The sequence below is a fragment of the Pezoporus wallicus genome, unplaced genomic scaffold (assembly GCF_028554395.1).
Source record: "Pezoporus wallicus isolate ANWC-B61680 ecotype Strahan unplaced genomic scaffold, APGP_CSIRO_Pwel_v1 contig_12589, whole genome shotgun sequence".
Classification (NCBI taxonomy): Eukaryota; Metazoa; Chordata; class Aves; order Psittaciformes; family Psittacidae; genus Pezoporus; species Pezoporus wallicus.
The window spans coordinates 25,575-42,726 of record NW_026639389.1 but is presented as its reverse complement, the minus strand read 5'-3'; the positions used below and the strand labels follow the sequence as shown (position 1 = coordinate 42,726).

The 17,152-nt window shown below is 67.6% G+C and overlaps 4 protein-coding genes across 4 annotated transcripts; 3 read left to right on the top strand and 1 right to left on the bottom strand.

The window, feature by feature from the left end:
• The first annotated feature begins 2,268 nt into the window (after nucleotides 1–2,268).
• Nucleotides 2,269–6,784, top strand: SP6 (Sp6 transcription factor). The gene is made up of 2 exons (XM_057414631.1): nucleotides 2,269–2,720; nucleotides 5,587–6,784. The coding sequence occupies exon 2, from the start codon at nucleotides 5,621–5,623 to the stop codon at nucleotides 6,737–6,739; it is 1,119 nt and encodes a 372-aa protein (XP_057270614.1). The 5' UTR covers nucleotides 2,269–2,720; nucleotides 5,587–5,620; the 3' UTR covers nucleotides 6,740–6,784.
• Nucleotides 6,785–10,335: 3,551 nt separating this feature from the next.
• On the top strand, nucleotides 10,336–12,477 carry SCRN2 (secernin 2). The gene is made up of 8 exons (XM_057414629.1): nucleotides 10,336–10,384; nucleotides 10,551–10,722; nucleotides 10,803–10,984; nucleotides 11,075–11,274; nucleotides 11,362–11,577; nucleotides 11,699–11,864; nucleotides 11,993–12,170; nucleotides 12,299–12,477. Exons 2-8 carry the CDS (start codon nucleotides 10,552–10,554, stop codon nucleotides 12,455–12,457), a joined length of 1,272 nt encoding a protein of 423 aa, XP_057270612.1. The 5' UTR covers nucleotides 10,336–10,384; nucleotide 10,551; the 3' UTR covers nucleotides 12,458–12,477.
• A 253-nt stretch (nucleotides 12,478–12,730) lies between these two features.
• LRRC46 (leucine rich repeat containing 46) lies at nucleotides 12,731–14,869 on the bottom strand. The gene is made up of 7 exons (XM_057414630.1): nucleotides 14,817–14,869; nucleotides 14,613–14,721; nucleotides 14,386–14,432; nucleotides 14,117–14,226; nucleotides 13,816–13,885; nucleotides 13,531–13,691; nucleotides 12,731–13,111 (listed from the first exon to the last, which is right to left on the bottom strand). Exons 1-7 carry the CDS (start codon nucleotides 14,843–14,845, stop codon nucleotides 12,753–12,755), a joined length of 885 nt encoding a protein of 294 aa, XP_057270613.1. The 5' UTR covers nucleotides 14,846–14,869; the 3' UTR covers nucleotides 12,731–12,752.
• Nucleotides 14,870–14,902: 33 nt separating this feature from the next.
• Nucleotides 14,903–16,562, top strand: MRPL10 (mitochondrial ribosomal protein L10). Its single transcript, XM_057414632.1, has 5 exons — nucleotides 14,903–14,979; nucleotides 15,283–15,523; nucleotides 15,705–15,869; nucleotides 15,974–16,118; nucleotides 16,292–16,562. The coding sequence occupies exons 1-5, from the start codon at nucleotides 14,903–14,905 to the stop codon at nucleotides 16,537–16,539; spliced, it is 876 nt and encodes a 291-aa protein (XP_057270615.1). The 3' UTR covers nucleotides 16,540–16,562.
• Nucleotides 16,563–17,152: the final 590 nt, after the last annotated feature.

The following is a 17,152-nucleotide window of genomic DNA, read 5'->3' as shown; positions in this document are numbered from 1 at the left end:
CCCCAACACCAATTTGTTTTATGGCAGCAGAAGGAAATTGCGACAGGTCCCCAGAGCCAGGAGCCCTTTGAAGCCTCTGCCCCGGGGCTGCGGGGGGGTTCCTTGGCCATCCCTCTGCCCCACAACATCCTCCCTTGTGGTGGGGGGCATCCCTCCCTCCTCCCTCCCTCCATCCCCCTGGCCCGGGGTGGGGGGGGCAGGAGGTGCCTCTCCTCCTCTGTCCATCCCTCTGTCCATCCGTCTCTCCATCCCTTTGTCCCTCATCCCACCCGCCCCTATTTTCCCCTGGGAACAGGGATGTCCCCAGCACCCTTGCACCATAGGGCTATGCCCCCCCCCCCCAGCACAGCCCCTGCCCTATAGCAGCCCTTCTCTCCCCCCCATCACCCATCAGGGTGCATCCAAGGCCTTGTGTGTGTGTGTCCCCAAGGCCGTGCCATCAGGGGCACCGCGGTCCCGGCGGTAGTTTTGGGGAGCACAGACCCCTCTGGTCCCCACTCAGGCTCCCAGTAGGACTCAGGGCCCTCCCCCCCAGAACACACCCCCCCCCCCCCCCCCCCCCCCCCCCCCCCCCCCCGAGCAGGGGGGGTGGCACCTGTGAGGGACTGGAAGCATTTGCCTCTCGTTGCAATGGATGCAAATGGGCTCTGTAATTACCTGTAATTTCAAGGCACCGCTTGGGGTTTCAGACACTCGGAGGTGCCCCCCCCAGTACTCCAGCATCGGCGCTATCGCCTCCCATGGGTGGTCCCAGGAGCCCCCCTGTCCCCATTGTCCCCATGGTCCCATCCAGCCGCAGGCTCTCAGCCCCCCCGCCTCACTGTTCCCGACCACTTCCCGGTACCTCCTTCCTCCCCCAGCCCAGGAGCGGTGCTTGAGGATGGGTCTGGAGCATCCCCGGGGAGCTTTGGGGCTTGGAACCGGCAGCACAAGTGGGTCATGGACTTCCCAACTCCTCGTCTCTTGTCCCTGGAGGAGGCGCATGGTGGTGAGGGGGGGAAGAGGCCACAATGGGAATGGGTGGGAGAGGAGCCGCGGCAACCGGTACCGGGGACCCCCAGGCAGGGACCTCCTGAACCAGCAGTCCCTGGAGCACTGGGAGGAGAGCCTGGAGCACTGGGAGGAGAGCCCGGAGCACAGGGATGCTTCCCAGCACATCCTTCCTGGCAGGAGCTGGGCACAGAGGGCCACCCAGGCCAGCGTCCCCACCACGGGGTCCCTGCTCCCTGTGGCCACACAGCCAGGATGGGGACTGGGATTGGGATCGGTCCGGCCGGTGCCTGGAGCTCTCCATGCAAAACCTGCTCCCTGTCCCGGAGAGCTGCTGGGGCTGCAGCGCGGCGCCTGCGAGGCAGCCGGGGAGCCCATGGCCACCACCCCGGCCCCAGAGGCAGCGCCGGGGTACCCCCAGGACGGAGCATCCCCTGCCCCAAGGCCACGGGGATGGTCCCCGGCACCTCTCAGGCAGGTACAGGGGAGGAGAGGCAGCGAGACCCTGGGGTTGTGGTCCTCCTGCATCCCCCCTGTGCCCTGCAGAGCACCAGAGCCGGTGTTCGCCACCATCTACGCACAGCCAAGCCGCCTGTCCCAAGGTCCCCACCTCGGGGTCCTACATCCCAGGGTTCCCATCCAAGCCATGGGGCCACGCTCACCCCACATGCAGCCGCGTTTCGGTGGCGACGGTGGAGCCATCCCTGGGATGATGAAAACCAGGAGAGCTTTTCCCCAAGGCGAAGGAGTTCCGCGCCCTCCGCCCGGCCGGGCGCTTGGCAAGCGCCGGGAGATGCGGCATCGGCCCAGATCCCAGCTCCAGCCAGGCAACCAGCACCTTCTCCCATGGGCTTTGGAGTGGGGCTGGCTTCTGCCAGGCCCACGAGGGTCCCAATGGGGGCCTGGGCATTGTGGCCATGGGAATGGGGACACGATGCCCCAGTGGTTAAGTGTTGGTGGCGTTGCTGGGTGGCATCTCCTGAGGCTTCTCCCTCCTGGCACCCCCCTGTGCCGGCAGCATTGGTGGTAGGGACATGGGAGCCGGGAGGGTTGGACACCCCCAGTATCCAGCCAGGATATCCCCGAATCCACCATCAGCATCCTGCCACCAGCCCAGCTCTGACCCCAAAACTTGTCCCCTTGTGCCTGTCCCCATGCCATTTAACCTCATGGTACAGGGCTGAGCCACAAAGGGGGCTCCGAGCTCCCCAAATGGTGTGGGGCGCATCCCCGGGGGGGGGGGGGGGAAGCCGGCAGGCACCAGCCGGGGAGGTGGGGGACAGGCGGGGGATGCCCGGGGGTCCCCGTCGGGGGGGTTGGCAGGAGGAAGGCGGCCACTGGCGCGGGAGGGAGGCGGTTGTGTCTTTCTTCTTTAATTACCCCCCTCGTTTGCGGTGTCTGCTGCGAACTTCCCGTCCCCTCCCTCCGCTTTCATGAGCCGGATCCTGGGACCGGGACCTGGCTCCTGTCAAGCATCGGGGCTGGGGCTCTGCCTCCAAGGGTTAAAATCACCTGGGCCGGGAGGGTGGAGCTGGGCGGTGGGGAGGAGGGAAGAGCCGGGCGCCGGGCTGGGACCCGGCCATTCCTGCTCGCCCGGCCCAGTGGGTGCCCGGTCCCTGGGGAGCCGCGCGGGTCCCTCGGGGTCCCCTCGGGAACGAGCGCCCGCGCCACGCCGATGAGGACGGACCCGCCGGGACCTCCCCACCGCCGCCGCCGCCGCCGTTAGACCCGTACGTACCCCCCCCCCCCCCCCCCCCTTCCCCACCCCGGTGCTGCCCGGCCCGGCCGCGGCTGCAGGGAGGGACGGAGGGAGCGGGGGACGGCGGGCGGTGAAGGAGAAAGGGGGATCCCCCCCCTTCCCCAGTGGGGACCCCCGGCTCTGGTCAGGGTTACCGCGGCCGCCCCGACCGGCCGGCGGCTGGGAACGTGCTGCCGGTGGCTCCGCGCCCCAGCCCAGCCCAGCCCCGGCAAGTCTTTGCTTGCCGCCCAGCCGCGTCCAGTGGCCACCGAGCCCCGGGGCTGCCGGCCCCTGCGCTGCCCCCGCCGCCCCTCGGTCCCGTCCCCCATTAACTCACAGCGCGGAGCCCTTTCCCCTGGGGCACGGACCCAGCGCCGGTGCGAGGTTGCGATGGGGGTTGTCCCCTGTCCCGTTCCCCGTCCCCCGTCCCCCCCCACACCCCATAACAAAGCCTCGGGGAGTTTCGCTTCGGTACCGGGGAGCGGTGTTGTGCGGTGGGCGGCGGGGTGAACGCGGCGAGCCGGCGGCATCCCCCCCGCTTACCCCAACCCACGGCGTCCGCCTCCCTGCCCGAGCCCGCAGCATCACCGCAAGCCCCGCAGCATCACCGCGACCCCGCGGCCCCGGCCCCGCCGCCGTTGCGGAGCCACCCGCCGGGGCTCCCCCGGTCGGGGCCGGGACTGCGGGCAGCGCCTCCCGCCCAGCCCCGCCGCGGGGCGAGGCACCGGTGGGGCGGGAGACGGGCAGAGAGGCTTTGGCCCGGCCCGGGCCGTGACTCACGGGACGCATCACTCGCCGGTGCCTCAGTTTCCCTGCGGTGAAATGGCCAAAGCGTCGCCGGGCCCCGCCAGGGAGGGGGACGCCGGGAGCTCCTTGGGGACTTTTTGTTGTCATTCCCGGATGGAAAAAAGCCCCGGGAGCCTCCACGCGTGGCTGGGGCAGCCGCTCCTCCGGCTCCCCCCCCCCCCCCATCTCATCCCAGTGCTGGTCCCCGCTCCTGGCTGCAGAGCAGGGAATGGTGTGGTTACAGTGGGACCTGGTTGGGGGGCTCGGTGCTGGGGCAGGGGCGTTTGGAAGTGGGGCGCCCGGAGCTCGCTGTGGTGTGGCTGGGTTGGCTCTGGGTCCAGTGGGACCTGCCCGGGCCTCAAGGGGGGTCCCTTCTCCTCTTGTCAGAGCTGGGGGACATCCCTGCCATGTTTCCTTTGTCCCCAGATCTGGGGGACCCTGTGCAATGCCAGCTGCCACCCCAAAGCCCCAGGACATGCCGTCACCATGGGGTTTTATGCTTGTGACCCCAATCTTGCCTCCATAGGGAGCAGGGGGCTGAGGGAGCTCAGGACCCCACTGGAGACCACTGCTGGGTGAGAGGGATGGAGCCCCTTGGTGCCAGCCCTCTCCCACCCCTCTAGCGTCCCCAGGAGACAGGGATGATTCTCAGGAGCCACAGCCGATGTCAAACTCCCCCCAGGATTAGAGTGGGCAGAGCTGAGCCCCTCTTGGGGAGCAGCACCCCTAAACCTGCTCGGGCTGCCAGGCCCGGAGGGCTCATCCCACCCGCGACCACCCTGCCTGGAGGCTGAACACCCGCAAGTGTTGGTAGCACAGATGGGGGGGATCCTACTGGGGGGATTTTGCCCCCCCCCCCCAGCTCCCTTTGGGGTCCCCCTGTCCCCTCTGGTGCCATCTGGCAGGGGAAAACAGTGTCCCCATGCAATTGGGGTGGGGGGTGTCTTCAGCACTGGAGACCCCCTCCCTGCTCTGGGGATTGGGGGGCAGTGGGGGTCTGGTTCCTTTGCCCAGGGAATCCCCCACCCCAAAGCTTTCAGCACCCCTTGGGGGGTCTCCTTGAGGCTCTGCCCCTGTCCCACTCGGCTGGCCGGTAGCCAGGGGGGATGATGGGGTAGGGGTGATGGGGACTGGGAGGGGAGGGGTTGCGGGTTGAGGGGGGTCCCCGCTGCGCCCCCCCCGGCGCCGGTGGGAAGTTGGGGGGCGGGAGCCGGTGGCGGCAGGTGGATTTCGACACCGGGGTGGGGCCCGTCCCCAGTGGGGTTTGCACAGCTCCGGTGAGTCACGGCGCCGTACGGGGCAGCCAGCGGGTGCCGGGGGGTCCGCGGCTGCACCAAGGGGTAGCCCCCGGGGGTCCGGGGCCGCAGGCAAAAGCAGTCCGGAGCCCGGCTTCAAAGCGCTGCCGGTGGCTCAGCCCCGGGGCTCCGCTGCCGCCCCGCAGCCGGCTCCGCTCCCCCATCCTGCTGCCAACCAGCCCCCGGGGTGCGGGGTGCGTTTTGCTCCCCCTTCAGCAGCCTGGGGGGCTCGCAGCCGGGCCAGGGGCTTGGGGCAGGAGCAGGGATGGGGGAGATGGTTTCGCAGTGTGGCTGAGACATGGGAGAGCCAGAGTGGCCTCCGGGATGCTGTTGTGTTCCCCCATGGCTTGGGGACACCACTCACGTCGCCATAGGGACCCCAGTTGTGTTGGGGTGACATGGCTGGGGGGGTGACAAGGGAGATGGTGGTGGGTTTCTTAGATTTTGGACTTAGGCACTGACCCCTTTGGGCCACAAACATGACCCAGCAGCACCGGGGCTGCCACAGGATCCATAGGCACATAGGGGTGGGTGCTAAGGGGTACCCCCCCTTACCTGGTGTCACTATCCTGGTGTCACACGGGGCTATAGAGCACAGAACCCCCCTCGATGGCTCAGGGGTGTCCCCCACCCGCTGGTGATGGGGTGCACGGCAGTGCAGGAGAGGAACTGATACCGGTGTGCGCAGGGGTAGAGGGAAGGGGGGGTGTAGGAGGTGTGTGCGTGCCCCCCCTTCTCACACAGCTCTTCTCTCCCCACCCCTCCTTGGCCCCGCAGGTCTGTCTGCGCCTCCGCCCCGCGCCGCTCGGCAATGCTCACAGCGGTCTGCGGCTCCCTGGGGACTCAGCCCTCGGACGCGCCCCGCGCCTCGCCGAGCCACCTGGACCTGCAGCCGCTGCAGCCCTTCCAGCCCCACGGCACCGGCACCGCCGCGGCGGGGGCCGCCGAATTCGCCAGCCCGCTGAACCCACCGCCCCCCCCGGAGCTGCCGCTGGTGGGTCCGGACGACGTCGCCTTCGCCAACCCCGGTACCTACGAGCCGCATGGACCCCCGCGGTTAGAGCTGCCCAGCGACGGCCCCGCGGCCCCCGGTGCTTACACCAAGCTGCTACCGGCCGCTCCTCCGGACATGGCGCATCCCTACGAGCCCTGGTTTCGGCCCCCCCATCCCGGTGCCCCCGGTGAAGAAGGAGGCGTCAACTGGTGGGACCTCCACGCCGGAGCAAGCTGGATGGAGCTGCCCCCCGGGCAAGGCGGGGGGCTGCAGGTGCCCGGGCACCCCGGGTTGCCACCGGCCCTAGGCGGATACGGTGGTGGGGAGCACCAGCTCTGCGCTCCCCCTGCCCATCTGTTACCCCCCCCAGCCCAGCATCTCTTGGGAGCGGAGGGGGCGAAGTCGTTGGAGGGTCCCCCCGAGCCCCGCGGGCCGGAGGTGGAAGGCGGCGGGAGACCCAAGGGTGCCCGTCGTGCGGTGCCGCGGGGCGGGGGGCAGGCTGCGTGCCGCTGCCCCAACTGCCAGGAGGCGGAAAGGGGGGGTCCGTGCCCCGAGGGCGTGAAACGGAAGCACCTACACAACTGCCACATTCCCGGCTGCGGGAAGGCGTACGCCAAGACGTCCCACCTCAAAGCGCACTTACGGTGGCACAGCGGGGACCGACCCTTCGTCTGCAACTGGCTCTTCTGCGGCAAACGCTTCACCCGCTCCGACGAGCTTCAGCGGCACCTCCAGACCCACACCGGAGCCAAGAAATTCGCCTGCCCCGTCTGCGGCCGGGTCTTCATGCGCAGCGATCACCTGGGCAAGCACATGAAGACGCACGATGGGGGCAAAGACGGGGCCGAACCCGAGGTCAAGGGCGCTGGGGACCCGTCGGCCGGCAAGGGAGGCAAGCGGGAGCCCGAGGGGGGGAACGCAGCCCCCACAAACTGAGCCATTGAGCCCCGGGGGGGACACGGATGGAGGTGGGGAGGGCCCCGGGTTGGGGGGGGGGGGGGGGGGAAGTGTCCCTTTGGGGCTGGTCTCCGAAGGGTTTTAGGGTGCGATGGGAGGGCGCAGGGCTGGCACCTTGTGCTCCAAGCGGGGGGACACACACATACACACAATGCACGGCGGTGCCGGTTGGGGAGCGCTGGAGCCGGAGCTGCCCCGCGGCAGTTTCGCTTGTCCCGCTCCCGCTCTCCCGCCCCGGTTCCCCCCCTCCCCGTCCTCCCCGTCCTCCTCCGGTTTCCCAAATCATCTCTTTTTCTCCTTTCGGGAGGCTGCTGGCAGGCGGTGGGGCTGTTTGGGAGCAACATCAATGGGAGCCGAAGGAGCAGGCGCTGCCTGGGCACGTCCAGCCCAAAGGGGAGGAAGGAGAAAGGGAGAGAGGAGAAACCCGGGAGCCTTTGCTTGGGGAGAGCAGCCACAGTCGTCCCCCCCCCCGGCGCGCTCCCCATATCCCTTTCCATGAGTGTTACCATTCCCGGTTCAGCCCCCCCCCCCTTTCCTCATTCCACCCTTCTCCTTTTGCCAACCACGCTGGTTCCGGCACCCCTGTGGGACACGCAGGGTTCGGTGGGGGGGGGGTCCCTCACGCTATGGGGCCGCTCTGTTTGGGGTTTAGGGGGTGACTCCCCTCCTTGCGCCCCACAGGGAGGGCCGGGGCGGGCGCGTGGCGCGGCGGGCGGTTGCCCAAGCGCACACCTGCAGCTTTCCCACACCCACCGCCGCCGCGGCCCCGGGCGGGAAGCTCCGGGGCGGCCGCGGGCCCGGGAGAGCCGGGGCGGCCGCATTCCTCCGGCCTGGCACGGCCGCGCTGCCCGGAGCTTCCCCCCCCCCCCGCCCCATGCCCCCAGCGCCGTCCCTCCCATTGGGGACCGCGGCGCTGCGGGACCCCCGCTGCACCCCCCCGCCCCTTCCCTGTGCATGCTGCCCCCCCCCCCGGGATCCCGTATCTCCAGGGAAGCCCTGTGCATGCTGCCTGTCCGTCCCCCCCCTCCGCCAGGACCCCATAGCTGTCCCTGCCCAGGTCCCTGTGTCTGCCTGGGCCACCCCCCAACCGGGGATCCCGTAGCTTTTCCTCCTCCCGTATCTTCCTCCTCTGGTCCCCTTTCCCCCCTTCACCCCGGGCTGGTGGGCCGCGAAATTTGGGTTTTAGACCTTTAGGGTCTTATCCCCCCCGATTTTGGCAGAACCCCTTGGATACAGAAGGAGATGCTGAAACTGGGACCTGGGGTGTGGGGGGTGTGGGGGGTGTTGTGTTGGGGGGCAGCGCTGGGGTCGGGTGTGGATGGGGCTGCTCAGGACACCCGGGGCTCCCCCGGCTTTGCCCCCCCAGGCAGCACCAGTTCACACCAGTTGGGAATCTGGGGGAGTGGGGCGGATGTGAGGGGGATGATCCCCCAGCACGGCCCCATCCTGGGGGCTCTGGGTGGGGGCTGCCCGGGCTCGGAGCACCCCAAGGTCTGGGGGGGAAGAGGTGGAGGTGAAGTCGAGTGGGGTCCGTGCCCAGAGGGCGCCCCAAAACGTTCGGGTTTGATTGTATTATTATTATTATTATTAATTAATATTATTAATTATTATTATTTTATTAAGGTGAAGCCAGGCTTTGCCACTCGGGCAGAGTGGACATCTCGGGCCGAAGCTGTGGCCGCGGGCCTTATGGATGGGGATGGGGGGTAGGACCCCCCAAAGAACCCTGTCTGCATCCCCACTGGTGTGCAATGAGGCTGACAGCAGCCCCACTGTGCCTTGGGGCTGGGGACAAGCTATGGGGCTGGAGAAACCCAGCACGAGGTGAAGTCTCGCTGGGGGGGGGGGGGGGGGGGAGAGTGTGTCTCAGAACGTGTCCTCAGCCCCATGGCACAAATGCCACCGACAGTCCCCCCGCAGGACTCGGGTGACCTGGGCTGCCCGCAGCTCTCGAAGGACGTCCCCGACTCCAGCATTTGCCTTTTCCAGCACAAAATTCCCTCTGGGAGCCCCTGGCTGGGATTTCATCTCCTGAGGGAAGCCCAGAGGTGGGGCTCAAGCCCCTCCTCGTGTTGCTGTAGCATCACTCCGGTGCCCCGTTGGATTTTAGTAGCCAAGCCTGCCTCCAGCCGCGGCCGGGGGGGGGTGTCTCTGGAGTGTTGGGGACCCCCTGTGCTGCTAGGGCAGGTTTAGGGGGGCTGAACTGGGGGCACCCCAAAGGTGGGCTGTGGAGGGACCCCCCTTGGCAGGGGGGCTCCCCGGTGATGCCGGGGCTCAGCCTCACCGAGCAGGGGGGGTGTCCCCTGTGATGCGGGGTGTCGGCCCCACAGAGCTGCCCCCCGCCTGGCTCGGAGCCGGGGTGGGGGGGGTTACGAGGAGGGGCCCCAGGTGCGCTCTACCCCCGCACCCCCCCGGGCCCTGCCTGCCGCGATGGGGCAATGAAGGCTGTAAAACCGGGTGGGGAAGGCCGGAGGCCGGCTCCCACCCGCCGAAACCAGTCCAGCCTGCTGCGGCGTGGGGATCCCAGCCCTGCACCCCGAACCGCCGCGTCTCCCACCCCCGAGCTGCCTCCCCCGGGGCGAGGGAGGAACCGGCCAAGCTGGGGGGCTCCCCGGCATCCCCTCGGGGAAGGGGGTGAAAGGGGTTCGGGGGTGCTGCATCGAGGGGTGTCCCCCCTGAGAGGAGGGGAGCGTTTGTGCTGTGAAGAGGCTGCGGGGCTGTGGGATTGGGTTTTGTACTGGAATAAACGCCGCGTGTTTTTCCACGCCCTGGCTCTCCGGCTCCATCTGTGCCAAGGGATCCATCCAGGTGTCGGTATCCCAGTATCCCCCCCCTCTCCAGCCGCAGACCCTCACCCTGGCCTCGGGATGGGGATGCAGGAAGGGATGGTGAGGGCCAGGTGAACCCCGGCCTCAGGAGGGCCGCATCCTGCACCCCGGGACGTGCCGGGCGGGTGCCCAGGGTCCCTCCCCGCGGGCAGGGAGCTGCCGGCAGGTCTGCCCGCATACCGCGGGGCGGGCGTGACTGCGGGACGCTGCCCACGGAGGGAGCTGCCCGTTGGGGTGCTCAGCATGGGGGTGCTGCCCATTGGGATGCTGCCCGTGGGGGTGCTGAACATGGGGCTGCTGAACACGGGGATGATGCCTACGGGAGTGATGCCCACTCGGGGTGTTGTCAGTTGTGGGGTGATGCCCACGGGGGTGCTGCCCATTGGGAGGTGATGCCCATTGAGGCTGATGCCCGTGGGGGTGCAGCCCATTGGGGGGATGTTGCCAACCGGGAGGTGATGCCCGTGCACAGCAATTGGGGGGTGCTGTCATTTGGGGTGTGATGCCCATTAGGGCGCTCAGCATGGGGGGTGCTGCCCACCACGGGGGCTGATGGCCATGGGGATGCTGCCCACTGGGGGTCCTGACCCCCGTCCCTTCCCCACGGGAGATGCAACGCGGGACCCCCGTCCCCGGGCTCCTTCGGGCTCTGGTCCCCAAACCCCGGGCGGTGCCGGTGCCGGTCCCACCGCTGCCGCCGTTCGGCCTCCGGCCACGGGGCGCCGCCGTCGCACGGGCGGGGCGGGCCTGGGGGCGGGCCCGGACGGCGGCGGCGGCGTTGCGGGAGCGGCAGCAGGTCCGTGGGGTCCCGAAAGGGGGTTATGGGGATTGAGAGGGTTCCAGCTGCGGTGTCCCGGGGCAGGAGGTGCCCCCAGGGGATGGGCTCTCTGCTGTCCCCCAGCCCTAAAGGAACGCTGGGGACGGGGCCAAGGGGCTGACATCCCCCTCGGGGCTCGGTTTAGGATGGCGAGATGCGATTCCACACCCTCGTCTTGCGACTGCTTCGTGGCGCTGCCGCCGCACACCGCGGCTCCCGCCGTCGTCTTCGGCAAGAACGCGGACCGGCCGCGGAGCGAGGTGCAGGAGGTGCTCTACGTCCCCGCTGCCACCCACCGGCCCGGGGACAAAGTCCAGGTGAGACCGCGCTGGGGACATCGGGTGCAGTGCACTGAGCGTGCCGGGTCTCAGCCCCAGCGCCCTGTCCCCCGCCCCAGTGCACCTACCTGGAGATCGAGCAGGCGGAGAGGACCCACGCCGTGGTGCTGAGCCGTCCCGCCTGGCTCTGGGGTGCTGAGATGGGCGCCAACGAGCACGGTGTCTGTGTGGGCAACGAGGGCGTTTGGACCCGTGAGCCCGTGGGGCAGGACGAGGCGCTGCTGGGGATGGACCTGGTGAGGTGAGGACCGTGTTGTGACCCTGCCGGTGCCGCGGCTGCCCCATCGTGCCCCCCACCAGCGCCGTTAGACGGGTGCTGCCGGCGCGGCAGGCTGGCTTTGGAGCGGGGCAGCTCTGCCCGGGAGGCCCTGGAGGTGATCACGGCGTTGTTGGAGCGCTATGGGCAAGGTGGGAGCTGCAAAGAGGAGCCGGTGCCCTTCGTCTACCACAACACCTTCCTGCTGGCTGACCGCACCGAGGCTTGGGTGCTGGAGACGGCTGGGCGGTACTGGGCAGCTCAGCAGATCCGAGGTGAGCGGGTGCTGGTGGTACTGGGAGGACGGGGAGCCCTCTGTGTGTGTGTCCCTCAGCCTGATTCCCACAGCCCGGCCTTGGCAGAGGGCAGCCGGAACATCTCCAACCAGCTCAGCATCGGGAAGGAGATCACGGCCGAGCACCCGGGGCTGCGGCAGCGAGCGCGCAGCCAGGGCTGGTGGAGCGGGGATGGAGAGTTCAGCTTCGCCCAGGTCTTCTCCCTGACGCAGCAGCCCCCTCGTATGGAGGCTGCCAAAGCCCGCTACAGCGCCGGCAGGGAGCTGCTGCAGCAGCACGCAGGTGGGGACAGGGGACAGGAACCATCCCCCCCGTGGCTCATCCCAGCTTCTCCCCACTCCTCGTGGTCGCTGTGAGCATAGCTCAGGTGCCGGTGGTGACGAGGCTCTGCCTTACCCACCAGGTCACATCACAGCAGAGACGTTCATGGCCATCCTGCGGGACAAGGCCAGCGGGATCTGTGTGGACACGGAGGGGTTCCGCACGGCGGGGAGCATGGTGTCCGTGCTGCCCCAGAACCCTGCTCTGCCCTGCGTCCACTTCTTCACAGCCACCCCTGACCCCTCCAGGTGAGGACACGGAGGGGACAGCCCCACGTTGGGGTGCCAGGGATGAGGCTGTGTCCCAGGTTGAGCATCCCTGGGGAGCAGTGCCTGCCCTCGTGCTGCCCGGTCCCAGGGGTGCTCCTCTCCGGCAGGTCTGTCTTCAAGCCCTTTGTCTTCGTGGCCGGGCTCAAGCCCGTGCCGCAGGTGAGGTCTCCCACCTTCCGGGATGACCCTGCCAAGCGGATCCCGCGGTTCCAGAGCACGGTGGATCGGCGGCACGAGCTCTACCGGCGGCATCAGGCAGCGCTGGAGCTGATGGAGAGCGACCAGGTACCACAGACCCTTCCCCAGGCACTGCTGCCCCCCCGGGACCCTCGTGCTGCCCCATTGATGTGGGAGGCAGTGGAACTCCTCGAGGGTACCAAGTATCAGCTCTTCTCCCTTCCTGATGCCACCAGGAGCGAGGCCAGAAGCTCCTGCAGACGCTGCGGGACCTGGAGAAGCAGGGCCTGGAGGGGATGAATGCACTGCTGGAGGGGACAGTGGCCCCCTGCCCCGAGGAGCTGGCTGACCTCTTCTTCGACTGCGTGGAGGCAGAGATGAAGTTTTACACATAAACCCTGCTCCTGTGTAGGGGGGGATGAGAGCACATTGCCGGTTCCCACCCCAGCTCCTCACTTCATCCCAACTGCTGTCTCCAGCCCAGCCTGGGGCTGCGGAGCCTCCAGCTCGCTGAGGAACCAGCACTTTGAGAGGTGCCTGTGGCCTGAAACGCAGCTGCAGGTAGAAGGAGAAGGACGTGGAGTGGGATGTGGGGTCCTGCTTGTGGTCCCATGTGTCTTTCCCACGCTCAGGCTGCAGGGGTTGGATGCTCTGTGGCAGACAGGGGGTTGGTGTAGGAATAAAGAAGCTTTAATCCCAACCGCGTGGTGCTGTGCTGCTGCTGAGTATTGGGGGCAACTCTTTGTTTCTTGCTCCCTTGGCACAAGTGTTCTCTTCCAGAGCCTTGGTCTGGGGCTGGCTCCTGCTGGGAGCTCGCTGGGGCAGCAGTGGCAGTGGTGTCCCCTGCTTCACCTGGGGATGGGACTGATGCTGCTGGGGGCCCAGGGCCTTGATGCTGCATGGGTTCAGTGGCATGGGTGGCAGCAGCAGATCCCGGCGCTCTCGCAGCTCCTCCAGCTCTTCCAGACGGGTCTGATGTTCCTGCAGGGCCTCCCTCCTCCTCCTTTCAGAGCGCCTGGCCAGCTCCTGGTGCAGATCCGCAAAGAAGTCTGCCAGGGATCACAGAACCATGGAATCAACCAGGTTGGAAAAGCCCTTTAAGCTCATCCAGTCCAACCATTCCCCAGCACTGCCAAGGCCACCACTAACCCATGGCACTGAGGGTGTGTGAACACTTGCAGGGATGGGGAGTGCAGCCCTGCCCTGGGCAGCCTGTTCCAACTCCCGAGCACCCTTTGGGGAAGGAATTGTTCCTCAGCTCCATCTAAACCTCCCCTGGTGCAGCCTGTCCTATGGCTTGGGAAGAAGAGATCGACCCCACCTCACTCCATCCTCCTTTCAGGTAGAATGGAGGGAGAATTACAGGAGATCTGATGGAGCTCCCTGCCACTGCTATGACCCCTGGGGACAGAGGGACCAGCCTGCTTAACCCCCAAGCATGCAACGTGCCCTGCTTCAACCTGAGCACCTTTGCCTGCAGTGAAAGGGCTGCTTGGCGCAGAAAGCAACTCATCGTCTTCATCCTCACTGCTGCAGGAGCCTCCTTCCTCCTCCTGCTCATCCACACTGCCATGGATGGGCTGAGCATCCAGCTGCAGGAGGTGGGGCAAAGCACCCAGCACCAGCTCCCTGCAAGCAGCAAAGGAAGAGCAAATAAAAGGCTGTATGTGATCCTGGGGGGAGGGGGGGAGTTGTACCTCACTGTGGGGTCTCCCATGGTGTGGGGGGCTGGCTGCAGCCTTCACTGACCCACCTGTATCCCTGCTGGTGGGTGCATTCGTTTCCTGTTAGGTCGAGCAGACGGAGGCTGCGGGGCAGCTCAGCTGCAGAGGTCCAAGGGAAGGCAGAAAGGGGCTGAGATGGAAGCTGAGACCCCCCCATCCACCACCACACCCCCCCCCCATCTCCCGCAGCTCTTCACCTGCTCCAGAGCCAGCAGCCACAGACTGGGACCTGAGGGCAGAGCCCAGACCAGGGCCTGCCGACGTTCCCGGGTACCCAGGGCCCTTCTGAGGCAGACCCAAGCCACATCCAGACCCATTCCTGCCTCCCACCTGGGTCCAGCGTCCGGATGCGGTTGTGGGACAGGTCCAGGCCGCGCAGGTGCTGCAGGGGCTGCAGGTTCTCCACTCTGCGGATGCGGTTCCCAGCCAGGGACAGGAACCTGCAGAGCACGGGGAGGGCAGCGGCGTGAGGTGGGGGGGACACCACAGCCCCCGGGGTCAGGGGCTGCAGCTGGGACCCCCCCTTGGCTCTGCCAAGGGAAGGAGGGATCCCTGCTCTCCTCTGCCCATGGAAAGCCGTGTCCTTGGGGTGCCCGTACCGCAGGCTGGGGAAGCTGCTCAGGTTCTCGATCTTCTCAATTTGGTTCTGGATGGGGGGGGGGGGGGGGAGAGAAGACAAAGAAACTGCATTAAAAAATGAGACTTTGGGAGCTCCGACCTCGCTGGGGCAACGCAGGAGCTTTATGGAGAGGGTTGTGGGGCTGTGGCTGCAGAGCTCAGGAGGACCCTAAAGCCCCTCCACTGAGCCGTGTTACCTGCCCCGTACCCACTGCAGGTAGAGGCTGTGGATGTCCCACAGGCTCCGGAGCCTCCCGATGGCACCGATGCTCTCCCGATCCAAGCGGATGGTGCAGGGGGCCGGCAGCTCGGAGGCTCTGGAGGAGAGGGGGTGCTCGGGGTGTCCCTGGGGCACAGAGACACCCCCCCCCCCGCCTGGTTAGGGGTGCAGGGGGGCTCTATGGATCCTCACCGGCTCTCGGCATGGGGGGGCTCCACCATCCTGGTGCTGATGAGGCTGTCGGTGAGGGTTCGCTTCCCCCCCAGACGAGTGTCCCCATGCCCGGCCACGGCTCCGGTGTCCTCGTCCATGCGCTGGGCCCTCGGGTGGCTGCGCTGCGGGGATGCTGCCGGCTGTGAGGGGCCGGACTCTGGGGCAATGGGGGGCAGAAACCCGCGGGCTCTGGGGCTGGGCAAGGGCAGAGCTGGGACCCCCAGGCCGGGCAAAGAGATCCGTGGGGCTGCGGGCACCATGGGGCTGGGATCGGGGTCACCGGGACCGAGCGGCTCCCGGGGCGGTGCAGGCCGCAGCGTGGCCGTTGCTAGGAGACGGGCGGCGGCGGGAGGGGCGGGGCTTGGTGCCCACAAGGCCTTGCGCGAAGATGGCGGCGCTGAGCGGCGGAGGGGTGCCATGGCGGCGGGGTGAGGGCCGGCTCCAGCCCCGTGGATGCGGCCCGGTCCCTCCTGCCCCTGCTCCCGTCCTTACCCGTGCCTCTGCCCGCAGGCTGGCTGCCCGCCCTGCAGCTCGTCCGCCGCGGCTCCAAGGCGGTCACCCGCCACTGGAAGGCCATGCACTTCCAGCGCCAGAAGCTCATGGCCGTGACCGAGTACGTGGCCCCCCGGCCGGCCGTGCCGCCGCGCTGCCTGCCCCGCAAGGAGGAAGCCGAAGTGGTGGAGGAGGTAATAACTGTTATGGGTGAGGGGCTCTTTACCCCGTGGCGGAGCTCTCTGGGGTGTTGCTGCCCGGTTTCATCCCGTTGAGGGTGTTCAGGAGGAGATAACCGAGTGCTGGTGGAGGCTCCGGGTGCGGCAGCAGCCGCGGGTCCTTCCCTGTGTCCCATGGCTGCTGTGATCCCGTCAGGACGACGGTTACGTGCGGCTGCTGCGGCGGCAGGTGGAGGAGGCGTTCCGGGATAACCGGATGATCGCCGTGTGCCAGTACAACGCCATGCCCGGGGAGGACATGGTGCTGCTGAGGCACTACCTCCGCAAGCACAACATCGAGGTCAAGTTCTTCCTCAACGAGGTAGGGGCAGAGCTGCCGGCGTGGCAGCAAGGGGAAGGTGCCGGAGCCTTCCTCAGGGGTGGGAAGCAGCCTCTGTGCTCGGCTGAGAGCTCTCTCTCCCCCAGATCGTCAGGCCCGTGCTGTCGCAGTCCAAGTACAGGAACCTCCTCCCTCTCTTCGTGGCCCGCAACATCCTGCTGGTGAGCCGGGAAGCGAAGGCCAAGGAGATGCTGCGGGTGCTGAAGGGAGTGCCGCAGATCAACCTCCTGGGTGAGTGCGTTCCCCGTGGCCTGGCTCCAGTGGGAAGCTGCATCCGTGTCCATTAAAACGAGGGGATGGATGGCCGGCGAGGGGTGGGAGCCCTGCCGGCAGGAGCAAGCGTTTCCTCTGGGGACGATGGAGCCCTTCCGTGTCCCCTCTTCAGCTCTGCTCCTCTCTTCCAGGCGCCTGCATCGACGACACCATCCTGAGCAGGCAGGGAGTGGAGAACTTTGCCAAGCTGCCCTCTCTGGAGGTTGCCCAGGGGCAGGCAGTGGGTGCCCTGTCCCTCCTGCCCTCCCAGACGTCCTCCCTGCTCCAGCGCAGCTCCGCACACCTCACTGCTCTGCTGGACCAGCACATCCGCAGGCTGCAGGAGGCCGAGGGGGGGACCCCAGCGCAGCCCACCCCAGAGCCCACAGGGGCTCATTGATGCTGGGACCTGGCCCTGCCCCGTGTGTTTGGCCCCTTCACTGGGTGGGGGGGCCAGGGGTTAAAGGTTTGGCACTGGGGAGGAAGCCAGCGGTGGGACCGAGGGTCTGGCAGCGCCACCCTGGAGCCCTTCCCTTTGCTCCCTGCACCCATGGCTGTGGGGAACAGCCCTGCCGTGTTTTGGGTGCTGCAGGCAGAGGGGTGCTGGGGTCACCCAGTGGAAGCTGCGTGTGGCGGGGGAGGAGTTGGGGTGCTCCAACCCCTCTTGGAATAGGGACAGCAAGGGGGAACGTGTTGTAACAACCGACTGCAGCATCCTGCTGTACCCATTAAAGCAAGTGGTCTTGATGCCAGAGGCTTCGTCTTGGATTTTGGGGGACAGGTGGGGAGGGTCCCAGCCCCTTGATGCTGTGGGGGGGGAGGACTGTGTGCTCCTCCAGGGCTCTGTGTGCAGAGCAGTGCTGGGGATGAGGGAAGTCCCGGGGGGAATGGGGAAGCTGGGACCCCCATAGAGTGGTGGCTGTGCTTGGGGGTAACCCTGACCCCCATGAGCAGAGCTGGGGGGGGGGGGGGAGCAGCCTGGACAAGATGCACCCCCTGTATGGCAAGGGGCG

Coding starts and splice junctions, on each gene's coding strand:
- SP6 (XM_057414631.1), top strand. CDS start 5,621: ATGCTCACAGCGGTCTGCGGCTCCCTGGGGACTCAGCCCTCGGACGCG.
- MRPL10 (XM_057414632.1), top strand. CDS start 14,903: ATGCCCGGCCACGGCTCCGGTGTCCTCGTCCATGCGCTGGGCCCTCGG. Junction 15,870..15,973: donor TCAAGTTCTTCCTCAACGAG/GTAGGGGCAGAG, acceptor TCTCTCCCCCAG/ATCGTCAGGCCCGTGCTGTC. Junction 16,119..16,291: donor GCCGCAGATCAACCTCCTGG/GTGAGTGCGTTC, acceptor CCTCTCTTCCAG/GCGCCTGCATCGACGACACC.
- SCRN2 (XM_057414629.1), top strand. CDS start 10,552: ATGGCGAGATGCGATTCCACACCCTCGTCTTGCGACTGCTTCGTGGCG. Junction 10,723..10,802: donor GGCCCGGGGACAAAGTCCAG/GTGAGACCGCGC, acceptor CCCCCGCCCCAG/TGCACCTACCTGGAGATCGA. Junction 10,985..11,074: donor CTGGGGATGGACCTGGTGAG/GTGAGGACCGTG, acceptor CCGGCGCGGCAG/GCTGGCTTTGGAGCGGGGCA.
- LRRC46 (XM_057414630.1), bottom strand. CDS start 14,845: ATGGTGGAGCCCCCCCATGCCGAGAGCCG. Junction 14,722..14,816: donor CCCCCCCATGCCGAGAGCCG/GTGAGGATCCAT, acceptor CCTCTCCTCCAG/AGCCTCCGAGCTGCCGGCCC. Junction 14,433..14,612: donor ACAGCCTCTACCTGCAGTGG/GTACGGGGCAGG, acceptor CCCCCCATCCAG/AACCAAATTGAGAAGATCGA.